The 21929-nt window shown below is 37.3% G+C and overlaps 1 protein-coding gene across 2 annotated transcripts in view; it reads right to left on the reverse strand.

Annotated features, from left to right (window-relative positions):
• Window positions 1-21929, reverse strand: part of LOC307158674 (uncharacterized protein) — a 42996-nt gene that overhangs the window by 7959 nt on the left and 13108 nt on the right. For both annotated transcript variants that reach the window (XM_079871451.1, XM_079871452.1), the window contains exons 2-6: window positions 8742-8797; window positions 6500-6612; window positions 5024-5098; window positions 462-599; window positions 221-298 (exon numbers count right to left, since the gene is read on the reverse strand). In XM_079871451.1, the coding sequence (XP_079727577.1) occupies window positions 221-298; window positions 462-599; window positions 5024-5098; window positions 6500-6612; window positions 8742-8797 (460 nt within the window). The remainder of the gene's footprint in view (window positions 1-220; window positions 299-461; window positions 600-5023; window positions 5099-6499; window positions 6613-8741; window positions 8798-21929) is intronic.

Consider the following 21929-nt stretch of genomic DNA (forward strand, 5'->3'; position numbering starts at 1 on the left):
GTAAATTGCAAATATTCAAATATTTTTGCATAATGGCTGGTTGACTGTACATTATTCCTTACTGAGGTGGCTGGGATATTTCTATTAATAGTATTATATTTGAGGAATCTTGCTTGATACATTTTTAATTATTTCTGGTCTTTTGTTAAATATTGGCAAAATCTGCAGCATTATGGGTATGTTTGGGAAAGTGCAGCAGTGAACATAGCTGACGCTGTACCTCTGCACGTGCCCAGAAGGAGTCTCTGTTAATCCGTCTCATCTCCATGGCAGCATTTGTCTTCTTGTAGTTTGTACCCTGTGGGTGTGGCACACAAATGCAACAAAAGACCCAAAACATCAATGAGAGACAATTAGACCACGTCCCTTAAGTGCATCAATAAATTATACTGAGAAGCAGACTTCTTCTATGTTAATGAAGGAAGCCAGCCAAGTCACTTTTTTTCTTTATGGTAACTTACCACAGTCTCCTCCTTATCCATTGCCCTTGAGGGTCTCCTCAGTTTCTCCATTGGAGGTCGAATCTTTGCAATAGCAGCCATAATCTGCTCCTCTGTCACCTCATCTTGCTCCGAGGCTTTAATAAATACTTGAGCCTCCTGTGATGACACAAACATCAAGAGATAAAAAATACTGACCTCATCGTTGAAGCTGTTCCATATGAACACACTTAGTTAAGTAAGATAAGTTTGCATATCAATGTGTCTGCTGTTTTATTGCATTTAGAATAAGAACTGACTGTTAACCTGATCATATTCTGCAAAACAAGTAGATTTTTTCTCTGTATCTATGTAGACAACAAATGCAGAGAAAAATAGTGATAACTAAATTTCAGTGAAGGCCTTGTAATGGCATATGAGAGAACAGACTATGGGTCGAAATTATTTTCATTTGTTTATCAGAGGATGTAAGAATGTATAGGCCCAAAACTAACATGTATGTATACTACATTTTTCCTTATAAGGCATTTTCCTGTCATCAGCATCAATCTACAGCTCTGAGGTCACTGAGATGAAGATCCATTGAGGATTAATGTGGTTAATCGCTGCTCAACAAAACACCTCAGATCACTGACTGAATATAGTGTAAAATAGAGTGATCTGGTTTATGGGAGAGAAGGAAGGGAGTAGAAAAGCAATGAAATAGACATTGTGCCGGAGGGCCTTGTGAGTGCAGGATTGGGCTCCAACCCAACAAAACCCACAGCTTTACAATGGATTACCACACTGTTACATTCAGCTCTCTTTCCACATTTCCCTGAAACGCACAAGAACTTGAACGTGTCAGGACCAATTTGTTCACTCGTTGCTTTTTCTGTGACTGAAATGACTTTATCTACAGAACATTAGGTTGAATTCTCCTCCCTTTGATATGTTTTTCTGCTCGGGAGGAGTTAAATGACTTAATTATCTGTTATTACTTGCTTTAGATGAGCCCCTTGACATGCAGTTAGCCCCAGGGCTTTAGCGGTGATGACAATATGAACAGCACTGAGGACAGATGCTCTCCCATACACACCTCAAACCTGCAGCTGACAGCACTTCTGTCCTTAATATCTGATCTCAGATCACACTCAATCAACCAGAAAACAAAAATCACAAACCATCCACTTTATTTTTCAGGAAAAAAATGAGGTGGCCATTTGTAATTTTCCTGTGTCTGGCTTCCTGTGTCATTTGCTCCCAGTTATTTTTAGCAGTACAAAACGGCTTGTTATGCTGCTTGATATTGCAAATTGGTATTTCTTACCATACTATCTTAATTATATTACTGCACTTCAAAACTTTCTTCTCGTTATTTCCCTACAGCGGCTAATGAATCGGAAGTCTCGCACATTCACAGAAAACACCTTACTTCCGTGTTAAAAAATAAGGTGGATAGTTCAAAGTAAGTTATAGTTAGTTCAAAGTCTAGTTCAAAGGGTCTAATATATATATAATTTTATATATATATATATATATATATATATATATATATATATATATATATATATATATATATATATATATATATATATATATACATATATATATATATATTAGATTTAAAAGATTCATTAAACCGATCAAAAGTGACAAAGACATTTATAATGTTACAAAAGATTTTGGAATCTCTTTGGAACTTTATTAAGGAATCCTAAAAAAAAAAAGATCCCAGTTTCCACAAAAATATTAAGCAGCACAACTGTTTTTAATGTTGATTATAGAAATGTTTTTGAGCCTTAAACCAGAATTTTAGAATGATTTCTGAAGGATCGTGTGACACTGAAGACCGTGATGAGTAATGATGCTGAAAATTCAGCTATGCCATTACAAGAATATTTTCCGATACTAATGAATGCAGCCTTGGTGAGCATAAGAGACTTCTTTCAAAAACATCAAAAACAACCAGAACATTGTCAACAGATTAGAGATAATATATTTACAGTTCTTTTTATCAAAGCAAAATAAAAATCTGTTGAAGTTTACAACATCTGCTTATGTTGCAAGAGATGACTAGTCACTCTGCACACATGACAGTCCTTACTAGCACAGACTCGCCATGAAGAGACAATAAAAAGTGTGAGTGATAAATGGAGAAAGCAGGGAGGAGAAACTGGAGGGATTTAGACTTCAATGTTGCTCATCTTATTACTGATACTCTGAAGGCACATCTCAGAAGCCAACACGCACACTATGATAAATGGGTTTGGCTTTTACATTTGGTTCAGTTCCCCATGACTGAATGTCTTTGGAGACTAGGCCTGGACTAGAGACTCATTATTTACTCTTTCATTCCAAACCTGTAAGACTTCTGTAGAAGAATTCTTCATATTTCAGCTTTTTTTGTGTTTTTGTCCATACAATGTGAAAGTCATACAGGTTTGGAAAGATATGAAGGTGAGAAAATGATGACAAAACTTTCAATTTTGTTTGAACTATCCCTTTAAGTAAAAAAATAAAAAGTACTATAGTAATAACAGTAAATTATGCATAATTACAAGTAACTAACCCTAAACCAAACCCTAATCCTAACCGTAACTCTATAGTAAGTACAAGTACAATGTAACTATGTCACCTTAAAATAAATTGTAACCAAAATATCTGCCAGCATAATTGAAAGAAACACGAGGACATGCATCTGTGGAGTGTCTGTGAATAAGAAGGTTTTTCACATTCGTCGTCGACTATGGCTTTCTTGCTGTGTCCAACTGGAGACTTTGCAGGTCCCTCAATCCAAATTTAGAAAGTGTTATCATTAATTTAGAAGAATACTGAGGCAGAACACTGTAAATGCCTCTGACAGCTTGTCTCCGGCTGTCTGATTTTATCCCATACAGTATGTGCTCTAGTTGGTTTGGGGGCTCAGCCTCTCCCACGCTATAAAACTTAATTGCTGACCTTACATAACCTAACAAAGTTCATTTGCTTGAACAAGCATCAATCAACACAGAAATAACGCGACAAGATCTAAATCCGAATGGAAATATAATAAAAGACACTTTTGTAACCCACTCGTGCTGACATTTGTCACACACAAACACACATTGTGGATGAACAACACAATACAAGGTCATAAAGGTTGTCGATCTCAAAAGAGAGAGAGAGAAACACTGAGAATTGAATAAACAGCATTCTTGGCATGCCTGTGGAGCTGACTGGGCAATGTCTTTATAAGGCATTAAAAATGTCCCAGACATTAAGTATGTTTGACGATCTCATACAACCATCCGAAAAATATGGAAATGTTAAAGCAACATCGCCTGAAGTAAATAAATCCACAGACAGCTTCAAGAGACATGCACATATATCACAAGAAACATAAAACACCCTCAACGCCAACACTGCTAAAAATAAAAGCACATTTTATATAACAAACACTTTTAACCTTGTCCTTTCCTTAGGAATTTCTCTCTCCCTTAAATTTCCGCTCTTGTCAGTCAGTCTGTGTGGTGCCTGTCAGTGGCACTGCTCGGCTGTTCAGGAGAACAATAGGGCATGACACGAGAGGAAGAGTTTACTACAATAGGAGCTGGCCCAAGCTGCTAGACATCACTTCACAGATACTAGCGAAGGAAGGAAACATTTACAAGAGGGAAATCTCAGAATAAAGCAGAGGAGTGCATTTGTACACATATTAGGAGGGTTTGGCATTTCAGAATTGTGAGCCTTTTTTACATCTTCCACCCATTCATTCAAATAGGCACAAAACACGAGTTTGTCTTAACCCTTTAATGGCCTCTCACCATTCCGTAGAGCATGTTGAGTTAACAAAAACACTGCACTCAACTCAATCTGTATATATATAATAGAGGTCAATGCATAATGAAATGTGGACTTAAATCTAAATAATAAATATTTTTTGTTCTATTATTGATCAAAGGATATACAAAATGCAATTTTTTTCCATTTGTTAAATCAAAGCAGCAATGTAAGAAAGATAAAATCATATAAACCAGAAAAAAGAGACCTGTGATATCTGATCAGAGGTCTAACAATCTAAATATGTAATTCCTATTGCATATCCCTCAATCGTAAACACCTAAAGGTGTTTATGATGACTTCCGATGACATACATTTTCTGAATGTTTTCTCTACAGCTTTAAGGGAAGTTCCTTTACAGAGAGATGAAGAGAGAGAGCAGACGCCCTACAAAAAGGATGCAGGACATTCTACAGCCATACAAACACAGGATGTGTACAAGAATGAGACAAATGTCTGATGTATGAGGGAGAGAAACACATTATTTTACTCACTCCATATCCGAATGCTTCCAAGTGTAGCTGCGGCACTATATACTATATGATTAACGAAGGTTCGAACGGGCACGCTATTAAAATACATTGTATTCTGCAATACAATGCATTTATTAAACTCAAGTTTAAAGAGTTTGGTCTATGAAGGATGTCAGAAGAATCATCTAAACAAGTAACCAGCTGAATATAGTGCTGCTGTGATTATATGAACTTTCCTCAGGAACTTTATGTAAAGCAGATGAGACACAGACGCCTAGTCATGGTGGGCGACTGTTTGTTTTGTTTTACCTTGAAGAAGGCCTTGATGGCAGGCAGATGGCTGTCACATTCAGTTCTGCGATGCTCATCCACACTATCACCAACCTGTTTTATGTAGACAGAAGAGACTGTAAGATTTATAAGATACCTACATGTGACAGTACCATGATATTTAAGAGACTTGCGCTTTCAAATAATCAAAATAAAAACACAAATAGTATGAGACATATAATGTAGTGACACCTTTAAATATCCTCAAAATTCAATATACACTGCGGTTCAAAGTTTGGAGTCAGTACTGTTTTTTTATGTTTTTGAGATAAGTCTCTCATGCTCATCAAGGCTGCATTTATTTAATCAAAAATACAGTAATAATGTGAAACATTTTAAAACAACTGTTTTCTATTTTATTTTAAAAATGTACTTTATTCCTGTAATGGTAAAGCTGAATTTTCAGCATCATTCCTCCAGTCTTCAGTGTCACATGATCCTTCAGAAATCATTCTAATATTATTATAAACATTGAAAACAGCCGTGCTGCTTAATGTTTTTGTGGAAACCAGGATACTTTATTTATTATTTATTTGATAAATAGAAAGTTCAAAAGAACAGAATTTATTTGAATTAGAAATGTTGTGTAACATTAATATTATAGGTCTTTACTGTCACCTTTGATCAAATGAATGCATCTTTGACTATGAATTTCTTTCAAACTATGAATTTCTTTCAAAAAGAATGATATACAAGGAATTAAAATCTATCTTAAACCTGTAACAAACTACTCTTCTGATGCATCTAGACCTTCTATAGAATCAGATTTCTGTACTGTATGCGCGTGTGTGTGTGTGTGTGTGTGAATACCAGTCTGGTTCACAAGAATGTCTCTTCTGCAGTTAACAGGTCACTGAGACCACTCCCCCCCCCTCCCTCTATACAATGCCTGACTGGCTACAGATGGCACCTCTGACCCCAACAACAACATTCCCACTTCTCGCCTTAGCAACCAGATCCACGATGGATATTAGAAAGGTTCCCAGAATGCTTCTTTTCGTCCGTATTTGAGCTCCTTCAGTTACTGAAGTCTGAAGGTCAAAGCTCTTTTGTGAAGTGAAGCCATTGACACTTCTCATCAACAGCAGCCTCACATCCACCGCTTAAATACGGACCGTTTCAAGATGCGGCAGCTCCAACCAATGAGGAACCACTTCAGGCTCACACCCCATGGCAACATCCAATAGGAACTAGGTATAAAGTTCTAACATCCAATCAGAACAAGGCAAAATGACCTCATCCAGAAGTATTTGTTAAAAGAGCTACAAATGTTTGAAGCACCCCGATAGAAGGGGAAAGGCAGACTTTCCAACTAAAATGTAGGATATTGTCAATTTGCAGTTTATGTAGAGCTGAGAGAACTCGGCCGCTACATTTCAGTGTAGTATGTCTGCATACATTTTTTATGGCTGAAATAAACTGACATAAACATTCAGATTCTTCATGTGAACTTACCCAGCAGACCATGACAATCTGTGGTTGTCCTGTTTCTGTCAGACCCACCCTGCAGAGGCCATACATGGGCCTGCTGTTGTGAAATTTCCCAACCAATTCTGTCAAACCTCCAGCTGGCAGATGAGAGAGAGAGCGAGAGAGAGAGAGAGAAATAAAGGGGGAAGGGAAAGACAAAATTAAAAAGGTCCAAAGTGTCTTCATGAAATATTGACCACAAGAAAGGAAACGCCTCAGCCACCATGAAACACTTGCATTCTTTTTCCAGATTATCATGATAATCTACAAAGAACAGGATTGGTCTGATGTACTGTAATAAGCAGAGCCGGTATTTTACTGCACTCAAGTGAGATTTTTCTGCATCATCTGATATTAAGAGGAACAGTGTTGGCAGTTCAGCCTTAACTGCTAATCCTCTGATTTAGCAGCATTTAACACATGAATGTTGCATGAATCCCCACAGACTGAGATTTTAAAGTGGCTCAAATAGTGACTGTCCACATTTTAAGCGACCTTGGTTCTGGATGTGTTTTTTCCATTCATTTTCTCCATAGGAATTTCAAAAACTCAGCACACATGCTTAGGACATTATTTAGGAGTAGTTGGCTTGTGGGGTCCTGGGTATAAGGCTGGCCTGGGACATGTCCCAATCCCACTCCCCTTCTCTCACCCCTACTTCCCTGTCTATCCTCCTGTCCTATAAATAAAGGCAAATAATCCCAAAAATTCTATAGGAAAAAAAGACAAATGTCCAAGCATGTTTAATGTGTTTTATGAATTAACTGTGTCATTCTCATCCCAGGCATAATGCACTTCACACCTTTTGACCAATGACTTTTCTTGTTGTTTGTAATTACTGGATAGGGATTTTTAAAGGGCTGTCAAATTTAAATTTGAATTTTGAATATTCATTGAATTTAAAATAAAAATCCACATTTGAATGAAAAAACGAAGCATTCGAATTGTAGGTGCATCAGGCAGCCTTATTAGTGGTGAACGTGAACGAGATGCGCGACGATGACGTAAGAGTCATTGTTGCATTGTAATGATATTCTGTTAACCTGTCCAGTTGAACCGACTAGATGTGGCGCGTTGTTCATTCAAAACATTGCAGAAATAGAGAAGCTCAATGCGGAGAAGATATTGGTTGAATCAAAACCATAACTAAGCTGTTCACACTGAACGCTTTTTATGAGCTCCTTTTCCATTGTTTTCTATGTAAAACATGGACTAGACGGACATCTTTGACCGTTGCACTCGAGTCCCGCACAAGAGAGCCGCATGTTTAGAAAGCCACGATATGTTAAAAGAAGTTCAACTTCTAAAAAACTCGAGACCAACAGTCTCGAGACTGAGGGGGGATTTTTTCCCCATTCTACTGCATCTCGTTTTTAAACGCAAAAAAAATTAAACAATGCAGAAATAAAATTATTTTTATTCAATTTACAAAATTATATTGGATTTATAACATGTTATTTCATTGCTTGGAATAAGCAATTTAATGCAGTAAATTAATATTCTGCTCATTGCGCCCTGGGGAGACAAGAAGCTTTTTTTTCCCTAACTGAAATTATGCATTTTAAATTCGAATATAATTAGAATATTGGTAATATTTAAGTATAAAATTCTAATTTAGTTTTCAGCCATTTTGACAGCCCTAGAGGGTTAAAAAAAATGTATGGCGAATGCACTCATAAAGAGCAATTTCTCAAATTATTTTAGAGCTAAGCAATTCATCAGAAATGTCCTTAACCTTTCCATGATTTATAACACTGATTTTAATATTTTATTATTTTCCTTGACTTTTACAAACCTAATGGCCTAATTTACATGGCTGTGGAAACAATGATAATAAAACTATGGACAACAAGCCATACAATTAAAACAAGTATAAAATTAAATATAATTATAATAAAAAAAAAAAAAAAATATATATATATATATAGTAAACATAAAATATATTCAAATCGATTATGTCATTCGCAATGCTTTATAGGAGTGGATGGCCACTGTTGAGCTCTTTTGCTGTTATTCCTGTTTCCATGGAACTTTCTCTAATTAATGAAAATCATTTTAGAATTATGTAAAGTAGTTCTTTACGTGAAAATCTGCAAATAAACCAATTTGTTTTTTGTTTTGTTTTGTTTTTAAAAAAAACAGACTTACTGATTTGGTGCTGTACTTTATTAAGCATTGGTAAAAAACTTAAAACACAAAAATAAAGAGTCATGGGAAGGAGTCTTACCTCCTGAATCTGTGAGTTTAAGATTGTTGGTCTCTCCCTCATATGCAAATAAAGCCCTGAAAAAGACAAAGAGAGAAATACATCAGTATATTACACTGGAGGAAAAAACAGCAGACCACATTTCAGAAACTGGTGTTGATAGACTTAAAGCTACACTGTGCAGGATTTTCTCCCATCTAGCGGTGAAATTGTATATGACTACCAACTGAATATTACTTTCTAGCCCCTCCCATTCCGAGGGCGTTTTAACTCCTAAGGTGTCCGGCAGTCGTAAGTAATCTCCCCCTCGCATTCGTCACGGGCCACTGAGTGTAAAAGCGTGAAAGGTGAAGCTTGAATTTCCAGGTATGTCCCTCTTTGGATAATGTATTTTCAAGATGGAGGCGCAACATGGCTTTCGCCATTCAAGCGACTCGCTCGTATGTATTCTGAATGGCAGATTCTACGCTTATGAGAATACTTGATTAGTTGGTGGAAGTAAATACACATGAATGAGCAAATATAATTTTTGCGAAGAATCAACTTAAAAAATTACACAGTGTAGCTTTAAGTTTTGATGATTTTGATGACTTTCAAGATTTGTTGAAACCAGATTTTAACAACGTCCTGAAACTGACCATATCAAGGTCGTGATGATAGCAATTCAAGATGAGGCAAGTGAAAAGTCAATATATCAATAGTAGAGACCCCCGACCTTGCACAGTCTGAAACAGATCACGGGCCCTCCTTGCATTCCTCAGCCAAACATAAACTACATCCTCACTAACTTACGTCATCTTAAAATGTAGTAAGTGGGCTTAGGCATGAGGACCATGTGTCCATCCGTTTATCATACAAGTTCACGCCATCCCAGAATTCTCCAGATATTGGACAAGTATTGTGCATACCCAGCACTGACCCCAGTAAACCTACCAGGCCCTGTGGAGTAATGCATATACCAAATTCTCTCAGAACAGGAATGTTATATATCCCTCTTTCTTTATTACTGCTCTTGCTGTTTAGTTTTCTGATTTGCAGAAAAAGTCCCTCAGGATCTACCTTAATCAGAGTAGATGCCCGCTGTCGTTGCCTATGACTTTTCACATTGTTAGTTAGGCTCTAATTTTGACAGGCACAAGTCAAGACTTGTAACCGAATGTTCTTTGGGGCTACTAGCTCTAATAACAAGTGTAATTGCAGTGTATGAAATCGCAAAACAGCATTTGAACCAAGGTCACAGCTGTCTGTGGTTATGTATCATTCATAAGCTGCACTGGGACTATTACTTGGAACTGCAGCTGAGAGAAAATAATGGAGTTTGTATCAGGGCCACCCGGCCACACCAAAGCAAATAGTGAAATGCAGGTGGGGCACTCGGTTTCTGAGATTAATAAGACTTGAGGTATAGTGCAATTGAAGTGCAACACTGCATTTGTTGGGATGGTCCATACCCAGTTTCTCTGCTAAAGGGTAACTATTAGTGAAACATCTGAAGGGCTCTGGGAATGGGGATCACAGCCTGTAATGCTTTTGGAAGGGTTCCCGTCTGTGACTTCGGTGTTGTGAGACTTCTTGTTTGAAATGGCAGCTGATGAAACTGCACTCGAAGACACATTCATATGGTGTTCAATTCCCATTCAAAGCACAATAAATACATTTGGGCATATTCTGTGAGCAAAACTTCATAACTTACATTATGGTGAATTTTTCAACGTTTCTGCCTCTCACCGAAGAAGAAAAAAAAAAAAATCTAAAAGTGTCGGATAAGCCATTTACTCTCAACATGAGCTTCTAGTCCCAACAATATTCAGTTTAAATATCACAAAACTAAAACACTGTTGTGTACTTTTTTCCTTTGGGTGTCAGGTGAAATCTGTAAATTTATCAGTTGGTTTTCTGTCAAACTTGCTGTGGCAGGTACATCACAGCTGAGTGACATCATAAACAGGTTAATCTCTGGGAAAACTTTTCTAAGAATTAGTCAAATGTAAAATATCTAGTAAATCCTATAATTGTATATAATAACATCATGGCTCATGGATCAAACTGGTCCAGTAAGAGCTGGGAACATTTAATCGTCTCCCATGCCTCTTTTACATCCATAATACACTTTGTCATTGTCATGGCCTGAAGTTCATTTCTGAAAACTCCTCCCTTGGATGCCTCATATGAGGAGATTATTTATTCACTTGTGGAGAGTTAAAAAATAATATTTATAAATAAATAGTATGAATACATATTATAAATATATAATTTAAACATATCAATTGCTTATAATAGATTTTTTCTATTAATCCTATACACAAAATGTAACTTTTTTTATACTAATTTAAATGTGTATTCAATGTAAAATTTGTTAAACGAACTTAAAGTAGCCTATTCATATAAATACAAACCTTTTACACTCAATTAACTAAATATTCAACATAAACTTTAAAGTAAAACTGCAAGAAAAAGCCACTTTTCTCAAATAGATTGGAGAAGGGGAATATCTTTAACAGAAGTTAAGCAAATATGCAAAAACGTGATTTTATGAACAGCAACATGCAGCAAATTGCATATTCACACTAAACTCATCATGGATCCAATGAGTTTTTTTCCAGTGTAGTGTTCATTTAAACACCTCTTATTTAGAATCCCCTTACTCTGTCCCATGGAATTTACACTGAATGAGGATAATCTACACCAGCCTGTTGTCATCATGTCCCTATTGTCCTCAAAGCTTCTGATCTCTGGAAGCCTCCCAGATTGTGACCTCTGGTCTTTTGACTCAGAGCTCAGACACAAGCTACAACAACAGCCTGTTTCCCCTCATTAAGGTCTGTGTTCAACCAAACCAACCTACCAATCAGTCTGTAATTAGCATGTTGTGACATCATTGTTCCGGATCCTTCCACCAGCATGGGAATATAAAAGGCTGAGAGGGTGATCGTAATGGGGGATCAGAGGCGTGCTTGTAACAGCTGTCTGTTAGGGTAACATGAGACAAGTATACCATGAAGGAGAGCTTGCCAACGCAGATGCTAATAAAAGGTTTTCCTCCTAAATCTTCTGCTATGTCCTGGAGTTGACAGACATTTTCGTTAAAAATGAGGGGAGATTTTTAGGCTAATAAAGCCTTTTGTGCAATGAATCCAGCTAGAATCAATCCCAATTATGCAAGAAAAAGTAGTTCAATCATAATGACAGCTGGTACTTTGATCAAACAACACCACAAAATTATGCTTCAGTGCATAACAATTTAACAAATGTGCATTTCATTTAGCAGCACACCTCCAGCGCACACAAAAGTCCTTTGTGTATCTGGTCACTTTCAACGCATGTTGTCCTGTGGCTAATTGGTTCATCTAAGGGTCAAATCACATCCTGCTGCAATCAATGTGTTTTAAACATGCACCTCAGATAAAAATGTATAGAACTGTTTTTTTTCTATGCAGTAAAGACCACACACATTCTCATTGACAAGTAAATGAGCACAGTCAGCACTTCACTCATTGTCTTTCAGGCATGGATTGCATCTCCATGGTGTCTATGACGTACTCAATTGAGCTAAAATACACATGCAGTTGTTTTGCATGAACTGAAAGGACAGCTTTTGTTCTCATCAGTTACTCTGTCTTTCATTTTTCACATGAATCGTCTCAAAAATTCCACGTACTTGCATGATACAGTAATCATTTGTTAACAATGGGGAGAATTCACTAAACTAAGCCTCTTTTTGTAGGCAGTATTTCAGGGCAAAAGTCTGCGTCTTATTCACTAACCATCAACAATCCAGTTTTTAAAGTCATCATGAAATGGATCGTCTTTTTTTCCCTACAAATACAATCTTAAAATAAAGGTTTCCATTGCACAAAAGGTTCTATATAATGGTAAAGAGTTCTTCAGATTATTTAAATAGTCTTCACATAAAAAAAAAAAACTCTGCTCACAGAAAAGTTCACCAAAATTGTTCTTCTAAAATCCAACAGGACTAGACTGAGTTGGTCTGGACTTTATTTAAAAGAGCTTGTCTGTAAAATGCTAAAAACAAAGCTGAGGAATCTAGGGGGAGCAACATGCAACTGAGAGCAAGAACTGACTGAAAGAATAATGTGTAAATAATAGTGTGGCATGACTGTATATTAAAAAACTAACTCAAATTTATGCTTAAAAATTAAAATGCTTAAAAAAACACTTCACCACGTCCCTTAATACATTTCTTGAAATCAAATCTAACGCAGCACTAGACATTTCCTGCCGTCTGTAGTTAGTGGAGAGAGGTGTTGTCTGGAAGTCGTCTGGACCGTCCTCACCTCACACATACACACTTCCTGTGTCAAGAGTCTGATGAGAAAAACACAAGCAGCCCTGTTCTGCAGTCCAGCCAGCTATGAGCTCAAGAACAGAGAATGAGGAATGGAGGGAGAAAGAGAAATACAGGTCATAAACAAATGAGGGTGAAAGGAAAGAGAGAGTAGAAACATGGGAAGGCCATTTTAAGACAGACTTATTCATGTAGGTGCGTACTGTAGGTGTACCAATAAATAAAAAAAAAAATTGCAATGGCACATCTGTAGAGGAAATGATAGAAAGAAAGTATTGTTTCATAAATGTAAATGTTCACTCTCGTTCAAAGTTGTGGGGTCAGTAAGATTTTTTTAAAGAAATTGATACTTTAATTTAGCATTAAACTGGCCAAGTAACATTTATAATATTACAAAATATTTTTATTTCAAATAAATGCTGTTCTTTTGAACTTTCTAATCGTCAAATAATCGTTAAACATTTTGTAATAGTATTTTACATTTTAAAATATATTAAAATAGAATGTATTATTATAATAATATTGCACCAATATTTCATAATATTACTGTTTTTACTGTATGTTTGACCAAATAAATGCAGCCTTGATGAGACTTCTTTAAAAAATTGATCAGGTTACGCATGCAACCATGGTTCCCTGAGAAGGGGAACAAGACACTGCATCCTAAAACACTATGGGGAACCAGCACCAGCGTGACTGGTGTCTGATTATGTTGTCGGGATAATTCCGGTTTGCGTGGCTACGCAGACGCGACAAAAAATGTCTGTATTATACATTAAGGCCAAAAACGGTACAAGTAGTTTATTGAGTCTACTGATAAAGTTCTATCATTAAATAGTGCTTGATTATCATAATATCATAATATAATGCTTGATTGACTGATGTTAAGAGTGTACGTTCAGATATTTAAAAGGATGTGCCATTTTACAAAGATAAACTGATTTGGGTTAATTATATAAATATATATACCTGGGAGATCTGGTTCAACCCCTAGACAACCCAGGGGAGAATTTTTTTCACTAGATTAACAAATGCTCAAACCCTGTCTGACTTGAAGTCAGCATCTTGTGAGGCCAGCACTTCGCAGGGCGTGGAGGACCTCGAACAGAAGGTATCCCAGTAACAAGGAGTGTACCACTCCACGTTAGCCCCATGCAGTCTGGGGATCACCCCAAACTCTCTTCTGGGAGCAGAGGACCTGCTTACAGAACCACGAAGGCTGAGGCCAAGGCTTCAACCAAGCTATCGATCTCTGGAGTATATGAGTAAACTGCCTGCTTAGGGGACCCCGAGTGGGGGAGTCAGTTTCCAGGGCTCGAATTTCGGCGCAGGATTGCGGGTATTGCGCATAATTTTAATCATTCCCGCAGGTCTGCCATTTATAATGCGGGAAATTCCCGCAAACATCGTTTCACTTCAGCATGTAGGCTGTATTAGTAAACGAATCCAGACAGATTATGAAATCAAATCAGTAATTTTAAAACTGTCTGCGAGACGCAATTTCACAAACAGCGTGAGTGATTCAGCACTGCTGCGTCTTCTATCTCTCATCTCTCTAAATGGGTTGCACAATGCAATCGTTAAGCGCGCTGCAGGTGGCGATAATACACTCTCGCGTTTCGGGAGTCGTGATAGACGGAATTGTCTCTTGTATAATCGGGCCAGCATTGCATCATGAGTAACTAAAGTTTACCATTTGCACGTCTTTTTAAGTCTTACCAGTTTAAACATTCACGGCACGCGATTTTAAACTCTTCGGTACTTGCGCGCTGTCTGAGAGATGTTGTTTTTCTCTGCACACATACATTGAGTAAAGCCGCCTCAAACAGCTCGCGGGAAACAAAAGTTATTTTTCGTAGATTATATCGCTTTAACAGTCAAAAACATTCGAAAATCATGTCAATTTCGGTCTTGGTGAGTCTAAACACAGTCGGTTATGTCTTAAATAAGCATAAATCGCACGCGACCGTATAATGAAAACAGGATCCGTGCACTAGCTCTTAAAGTGACAGCAGCCATATGTGTCTGTCATTAATTTGGTTGTCAAAACAACAAAACATAGCTTTCATTTTAAGGAATCAGGATTAATAGCCTATGGATTTAATTTAGTAAGGACTAAAATACTACCCAGTGTTATTTTACATTTGATTACTTTATTCAGTCTCTGTAGTATTTCTGAATACTAGTGTTAGACCTAAGCAAAAACTTTTCTCTTTATTTCTCTTTATTGGTATCTATATTCTATTGTATTTATTTGTGCTACTTTTTTCAATTTAATTCAAAGATTGAAATCAAGCTTCCTTAAGTTGTGTAAATTCTTAAGAACAAAATTACTCCATTGTAAAAATGCAATGAGTGAGCATACATTTAGGCGAGATAAATGTAATAAAAAAAAAAACAAGTCTAAACTCCCCCCTCAAATTAAAAATCCCCCCCCCATAAGAATCACCCAAGGGGGGGATTTCCCCCCCCCATTTTCAAAAATGAAATTCAGGCCCTGGTTTCTACTTCACTGCTTACACAAGGGAGTCACCTGCTTAAGAACCCAAGATAGGGGGAGGCAGCTAGGCTGAATATCAGAATTTGCTGAAGTTTGCATTCTAGGGGAGCTGCCTATTAAAGAACCCGCAACAGGGAAGGCAGTTTCACCTAGATAAATTAAGGAGCTTCCTGCTTAGGGGGACCCCAATTATGGGGGAGGCAGCTACAATTTCATTACAACAAGGGAGCCACCTGCTTATAGGACCCCATATCAGGGGGAGGCAGCTACGACCTTGAAACTTTAGCATATCTCAGCCACCTACTAAAGAGACACAACTAAAGGGAAGGCAGCTAAACCTAGGTAGATGAAGGAGCTTTCCTGTTTAGCAGGGACCCCAAGACTGGGGGAGGAATCTACTACTTTATATCATAAAGGAGCTGCCTGCTTAAAGGGACCCACACAGAGGTGGATGCAGCTCACCATACCTCAGAGATCACGAGAGCTCGAAAGCTAGGACAAGGACCTTACTTAAAGCCCATAATGGGGAGGTGCTACTCATTCTACCAGTCAAGGGCTTGGACAAGCCCACAGCTTGGAAACACAAAGAGGCTTCCTACTTACTGAACCCAACACTAGAGGGGGGAAACTACCAGCTTTTTGATATTAGGGAGCTACTACAAGAGATGTAAGGGAGCTGTCTACTTATGGGAACCGCTATCAGAATGAGACAGCTTCAACCTATTACGCCTGCTTAGAGACCCAACTTTGGGGTGGAAGCCGCAGAGGTTGGGTACTCGATATCTCTGATACCAAGGCACACACTTCCTGAAACGCTTGGCTGGGTGTTACTTCATAGAAATCTCCTTAACACGTATGCAAACAAACGGATCCTGAAGACAAAAGAAATTGATGACGTGCACTACAGCTGCCCTTTTATAATCACTGGTAGTGACGTCTCGGACTGTCGTCGGCCAATGACATTGTCGCATTTCAAACATGTGCTTCAGACACCAGTCATGCTGGAGGTGTTCCCCATAGTGTCCTAGGACACAGTGCAGTTTCCATTTGAAAGGGAACCCCAAACTGCTGAATGGTAGTGTATCTGGTAGTGTACCAGATATGTCTGAGATTTTCCTGTTAGTTTTCTATCTCATTAAGTGGTCAACAACTCAATTCATGTGCTCTGATCCTCATAAAGAGTGATAAGAGATGGCCGTTAAAGATATTACTCTTTATCGATTACTCATTCTCCCATGAGTTTACATGCACAGACATGACCACTGGTATTTATATAGTTCCCGCAAAGACAGGATTGGTTTGTGACATCTCACTTGAACCTGAACAACCACATGAAGTCATTTCATCCAAGACTTTCCGAGAACACAGAAATATGAACTGAATAATATGGCATATTTGTATCAGTGTTAATTTTGACAGCAAATTTTGATTTAGTTTTAGTCATTGTCTTTGTCTAAAATGCCATTTAGTTTCAGTCATATTTTAGTCATCTGAATTGTTTTAGTTTTTGTCTAGTTTTACTCGATTAAAATCTAATGGGTTTAGTTAAATTGTAATGCATTACTTTAGAATCTCTCTAAAATTTCCAAACCCATTACATACTCCTGGAGAAAATATTAACCAATATGAATGATTTTAAAGTTTGAACATGCAATACAGACACAGATTTAACTGATGTGACCAAAAAAAAAAAAATCTTAAAATTAAATAAAACCATTTCTCCTGCAGAACACAGTCTTCTTTTCAATTAATGATATATGCATTCTTTATAACAACTGGCATACATCATTCTTTATTCTTTCAAGCACACATATTTATTTGTATAAATTAAATATAATGAATCCTTATTAAAGCTTACCAACTCATGTCCTGCCAGGTAGAGCACGTTACAATTCAAATGTGCACATCTACCACAAATGCAGGACATCAGTTCTGACTGGATCTCTTCCCAAATCGTCCCTACCTAACATTTTCGTCTAGTTTTTATTCGTTGACGAAAATGTCAATAGATTTTCGTCATAGTTTTTGTCATTCAACATTTTTATTTAGTCATCGTCTCGCTTTCATCGGTGAAAACATTTCTTTGACGAAAATAATGACGAAAATTATTCTTTAACAAAATTAACACGGCTTTGCATCATTTCACCAAATATCCAAGTGAAAAGAAAAATGTTGTCTTTAACATCCTGACTACATCTGTTTTCTGAAACAGATGTTGATAAACACTCAAACCAAATCTTCTTGGATGTCCACCTTGCCTAAGATGGCCACATTCCATCTGTAGTGCGTAAAGCTGGAAAACATCTGTGCAGAGGAGCATTCAGCAAATTCGATGGCTCAAGAGAAAAGAGGGACCGAGGGAGTTTTACCTACCTGGTTGTGAAACCAACTGGCAGGGAGGAAACAGTTTTCTCCTAAAAACAGTATGAAAAGTGTCAAGTGTCATCTGTGGCATATTTTACAGTTCCAGAAAACCCCTTAGACCCCTTAGTCTGAACTTACTAAATGACTAATAGTTCCTTGCCAGTTCAGCTTGTCTACAAATCTGGCTTTTTGGCTGTACTATATGGCTCACTAATATTCCAAGGCCTGTTTAAAAACAATCATAAATTCAAAGCAGACATGTAAAACCAACAGGTCCAAACGTCACTACACTGAAATCACTTGTAGAAATGGCAGCTGGTATTATTTACATATGTAAAAAATAAAAACGTTTAATGCTCATTATCAGCAGATAGGACCAGGCTTTTACTCAGTTCAGGTGTCCTGAAAACTGGCTATTGAAATCAAAGCAGACAAAGCAGCCCTGTTCATAACAGCAATATGGAGGAAAAGGGTTTGCCCAAGCTTGCAGATAGTTGGCCCGAGGCATTCAGTGTGCAACAACATGATGTGCATTTGCTTGAGTGCTGAACCACAGATTACAGTTTAATATATCCGAATTTGATGAAAATGGATATTTTGTACCAAATACGGCATGAAAAAAGTCACTACAAAGTAGGAGGAATGGGAACAGAGCAAAAGAATAGCACTGCTTCTGAGAAAATGGCTCAGGATCATTACGGTCATTGAAGGATCAGACAGAGGCCTGGCAGACCTATACCATTCTGGATGGTGGGCTTTCTAAAAAACTTTGCAGAAAGTACTAAACAACTTGAGCACATTGCCATCTGGCACAGCAACCTTGTCATACTGAATACAGTGTGCCAAGTGCTATTTATTTGAGTGCATTTTGGTCTGGAACAGGCAAATAGCTCAGTACACTAAAATGAGTTCAATAGCCAAGAGACCTGAAATGTAGACTAAAACTCAGGGACATGAGTCAAATGAAGATGTATATTAATAATAATAGTAACTATTGAATTAAATTTACTGCTTGTATGTAGTCTAAGCTTTATAAGGCATCTTAGTGAGAATGTAATTAATGCTGCTTTTTGTTGTTCAGAGGATCAGTCCCCTGGTTGCCAATTCTGCGCTAATAGCAACTGTTTGAAGAGTAGAAGACGAATGAATGCGTCTGGGTTTCCTGAGAGAGAGCAACTGGCAGAATACAAAAGGATGGAGTAGAAGAGTTGACAATAAAGAGCGAAGGAGAGAGGAGGGAGGATGGGAAAATGAAAAGAAGTATGGGGTACTGAATTTAATAGGATGGGGGTTGGGAAAAGAAAACAGACTGAGGTGGTTGGCATGCAAATGTGATATATGGTTGCAAAATTAAATGTTGTGCAAGCATGAGAGAAAGGGAGAATGACTTGTATCTTGTACATCAATCAGATGCCAGTTACATGACACAATGAAAGGTAAATGAAAAAAATGAAAGAAACTCTGGAATTAGAACTGGGAGTTTCTGTTCTGCCAAACAGCTAAACAAATATGATACTGAAATAAATTATTTGCAGTTACAAGCACACCCACCAAAAAAATAAAATAATTACTTGAGCAGTGGGCATGAGATGTAGGCTATATATATATATATATATATATATATATATATATATATATATATATAAATCTTTGGTTCTAATGTTAAAACTTAGACATGCTCACAATGATTGCCATTAAAACACTGGTGAATGCATTTAAATGCAGAGAGAAAACCAAGGCACTGGCAACAATCTGTGTTTATTGGGTGTAATTAATGATGTTTGCCAGAAATAGTAGACTGTTTAAGGTATTTACATGACTTTACATGTTTTCTGATTAAGCATACTTGGTGTAAGTTTTTCAATGTAAATGCACTTATTGTTTGGCTTTACACTTATATGTATACATATGAAATGTGGCATTATGAAGCATTTCAACAACCTGTGAAGTGGAAACTAACAATATACCTTAGGTCCAAAGATTGTACACACTAGCTGATGCAGTCAGGCTTTTAGCCATGTAAATCTGATTGTTTTGCAATTAAGTAAAAAGACCGTGACTAACAAGTAAAACTGTTCAGCGAAAACTTGATTATGTACAATATACACAGTTGTGAGTCAACAGGTGTGTCCAGGTCTGTGATTCCAACTAGCATGATAAAGCCTGAACAAACACAGAAACAGGAACAATACATCTAGTGTTTCAGCCTTGATTAAAGCTTAATTTACTCTAGTAACTATACTGTGTAATATGAACCCTACTATGTAACACCAATCGACGAACAGGAACTGTAGCAGCCATTCATGGGTAACCTTATAGGTTAGCTGCGATATAAATAGCTATACACTGAAATCAAGCTGTGCAATCCTGACTCATACATCCAGTCTGTTTAAGTGAGGCAGGAACGTTTCATTCTATTCTTCTCTTAAATGGGTTCTATTATTTCTACACAACCTTCATCTGTGCAGGAAGTCCTTTGAGATGATGGATCTTTTCATCAATGCATCATGGCCTAAAAGGTTACTACGACTCTTATCAGAATCACAGGAACTGACTTCCTATTTTTCCATCAACAATGCTGCTATTACCCTTTAAAGGAAATCTACTGCTGACCCTGATAGTCTGAAACTCTGTAACCTTTCCAAGCTGTTGTTATGTATTGTAGAGCAGCTTTAAGCTCAATTTATTGGTCATAATTTGATGGCCATAATCATTTATGTAATGACCGCTGAAGCTGAGCTGGGAAAAACTACTATAATTATATATAATGTTTCATTATTTCAAATGCTTTTCTCAGACAATTACACTGAACCATTTCAATCCTCCCATTTCGTCTTTCTCCTTCTCAGTAAGGGATGAGGACTATGGGCTCAAGCGAAACATCAGGGACATCATCACAAACATTTGCATTCATGCATTTGGCAGACTCTTTAATCCAAAGCAACCAAAGCAAAAGTACAATTTATCACTTCATGCACTCCCTGGGATTTGAACTCATGCTAAAGCCATTCTCAACTGCTTGAGCTACAGGAATACAACAGAAATAGCAGGATTAATTGTCATATACTACATGCCCATTATTTACTTCTGTAAGCTATTGTTACTCTTTGAGGGTTTGTTCACTGTTTCAAATTAACTAAATTTCACAGTATTTGAGTTGTAGTCTAAGAGGGTAGACTTGAGAACATATATTTTCTGCAAGATGTCTGCACTGTTTTAAATTTAAAGCCAAAGTAAACTCACAACTATGTAGCTTTCTTCAAAACTTTTCTGACAAGTCTGCAACTTTCGATTCTGAAGTCACTAACCGGACATGGTGAGTTTAGCCACTGGCCTCCACAACAAACTACTCCTCTGGGACAATTCTGGCATTTCCTGCATCTGTCCCACACAGCTACTGGAACACAGACCCTCGCTCATATACACAAAGTCTGGTATCCCTCAAGCAAATAACAACAACGGATAAACATTCTTCATTTTGTTTTGTTTTTTTCCTCACTCTAACTCCCTATAGATTCTTGTAAGAGAGGTGTCACAGACCACAGAACACAGACCCTCGCTCATATACACAAAGTCTGGTATCCCTCAAACAAATAACAGCAACTTGAGGAGGTAATTGGCACATGAGCGATAACAGTGAGATAACATACTGTACATATTTTCAGTGCAACATATATGATTCTTAACAATTCACAAACTTACCACAAATTTTGATCTTATCTAAGATCTTCCTTTTTTTGTAGAACTGCATATATTTCTGTAGAAGTTTATCAATTAATCTCAACCTCCTCATGTACTATTCTCGGAGTTGCTTTGTACCTTACCCACCATTACTTTTCCAATTTTCCTGATTCATTAGTTACTCACATGTCATGATAGAACCATAATGCCTTCTTCCCCAATAGATATAGTAAAGTTTCATTGCAGCCAGTTAACAGTTCAATTGGCAATATACATTAACAGCCTAAACAATGGAATACAAGGCCTGAGTTCTTTGACTTACTGTATGCAGCAGATGTTGGAACCATTTAAAAACATT

Source organism: Squalius cephalus (genome assembly GCF_949319135.1).
Source record: "Squalius cephalus genome assembly, chromosome: 5".
Lineage (NCBI taxonomy): Eukaryota > Metazoa > Chordata > Actinopteri > Cypriniformes > Leuciscidae > Squalius > Squalius cephalus.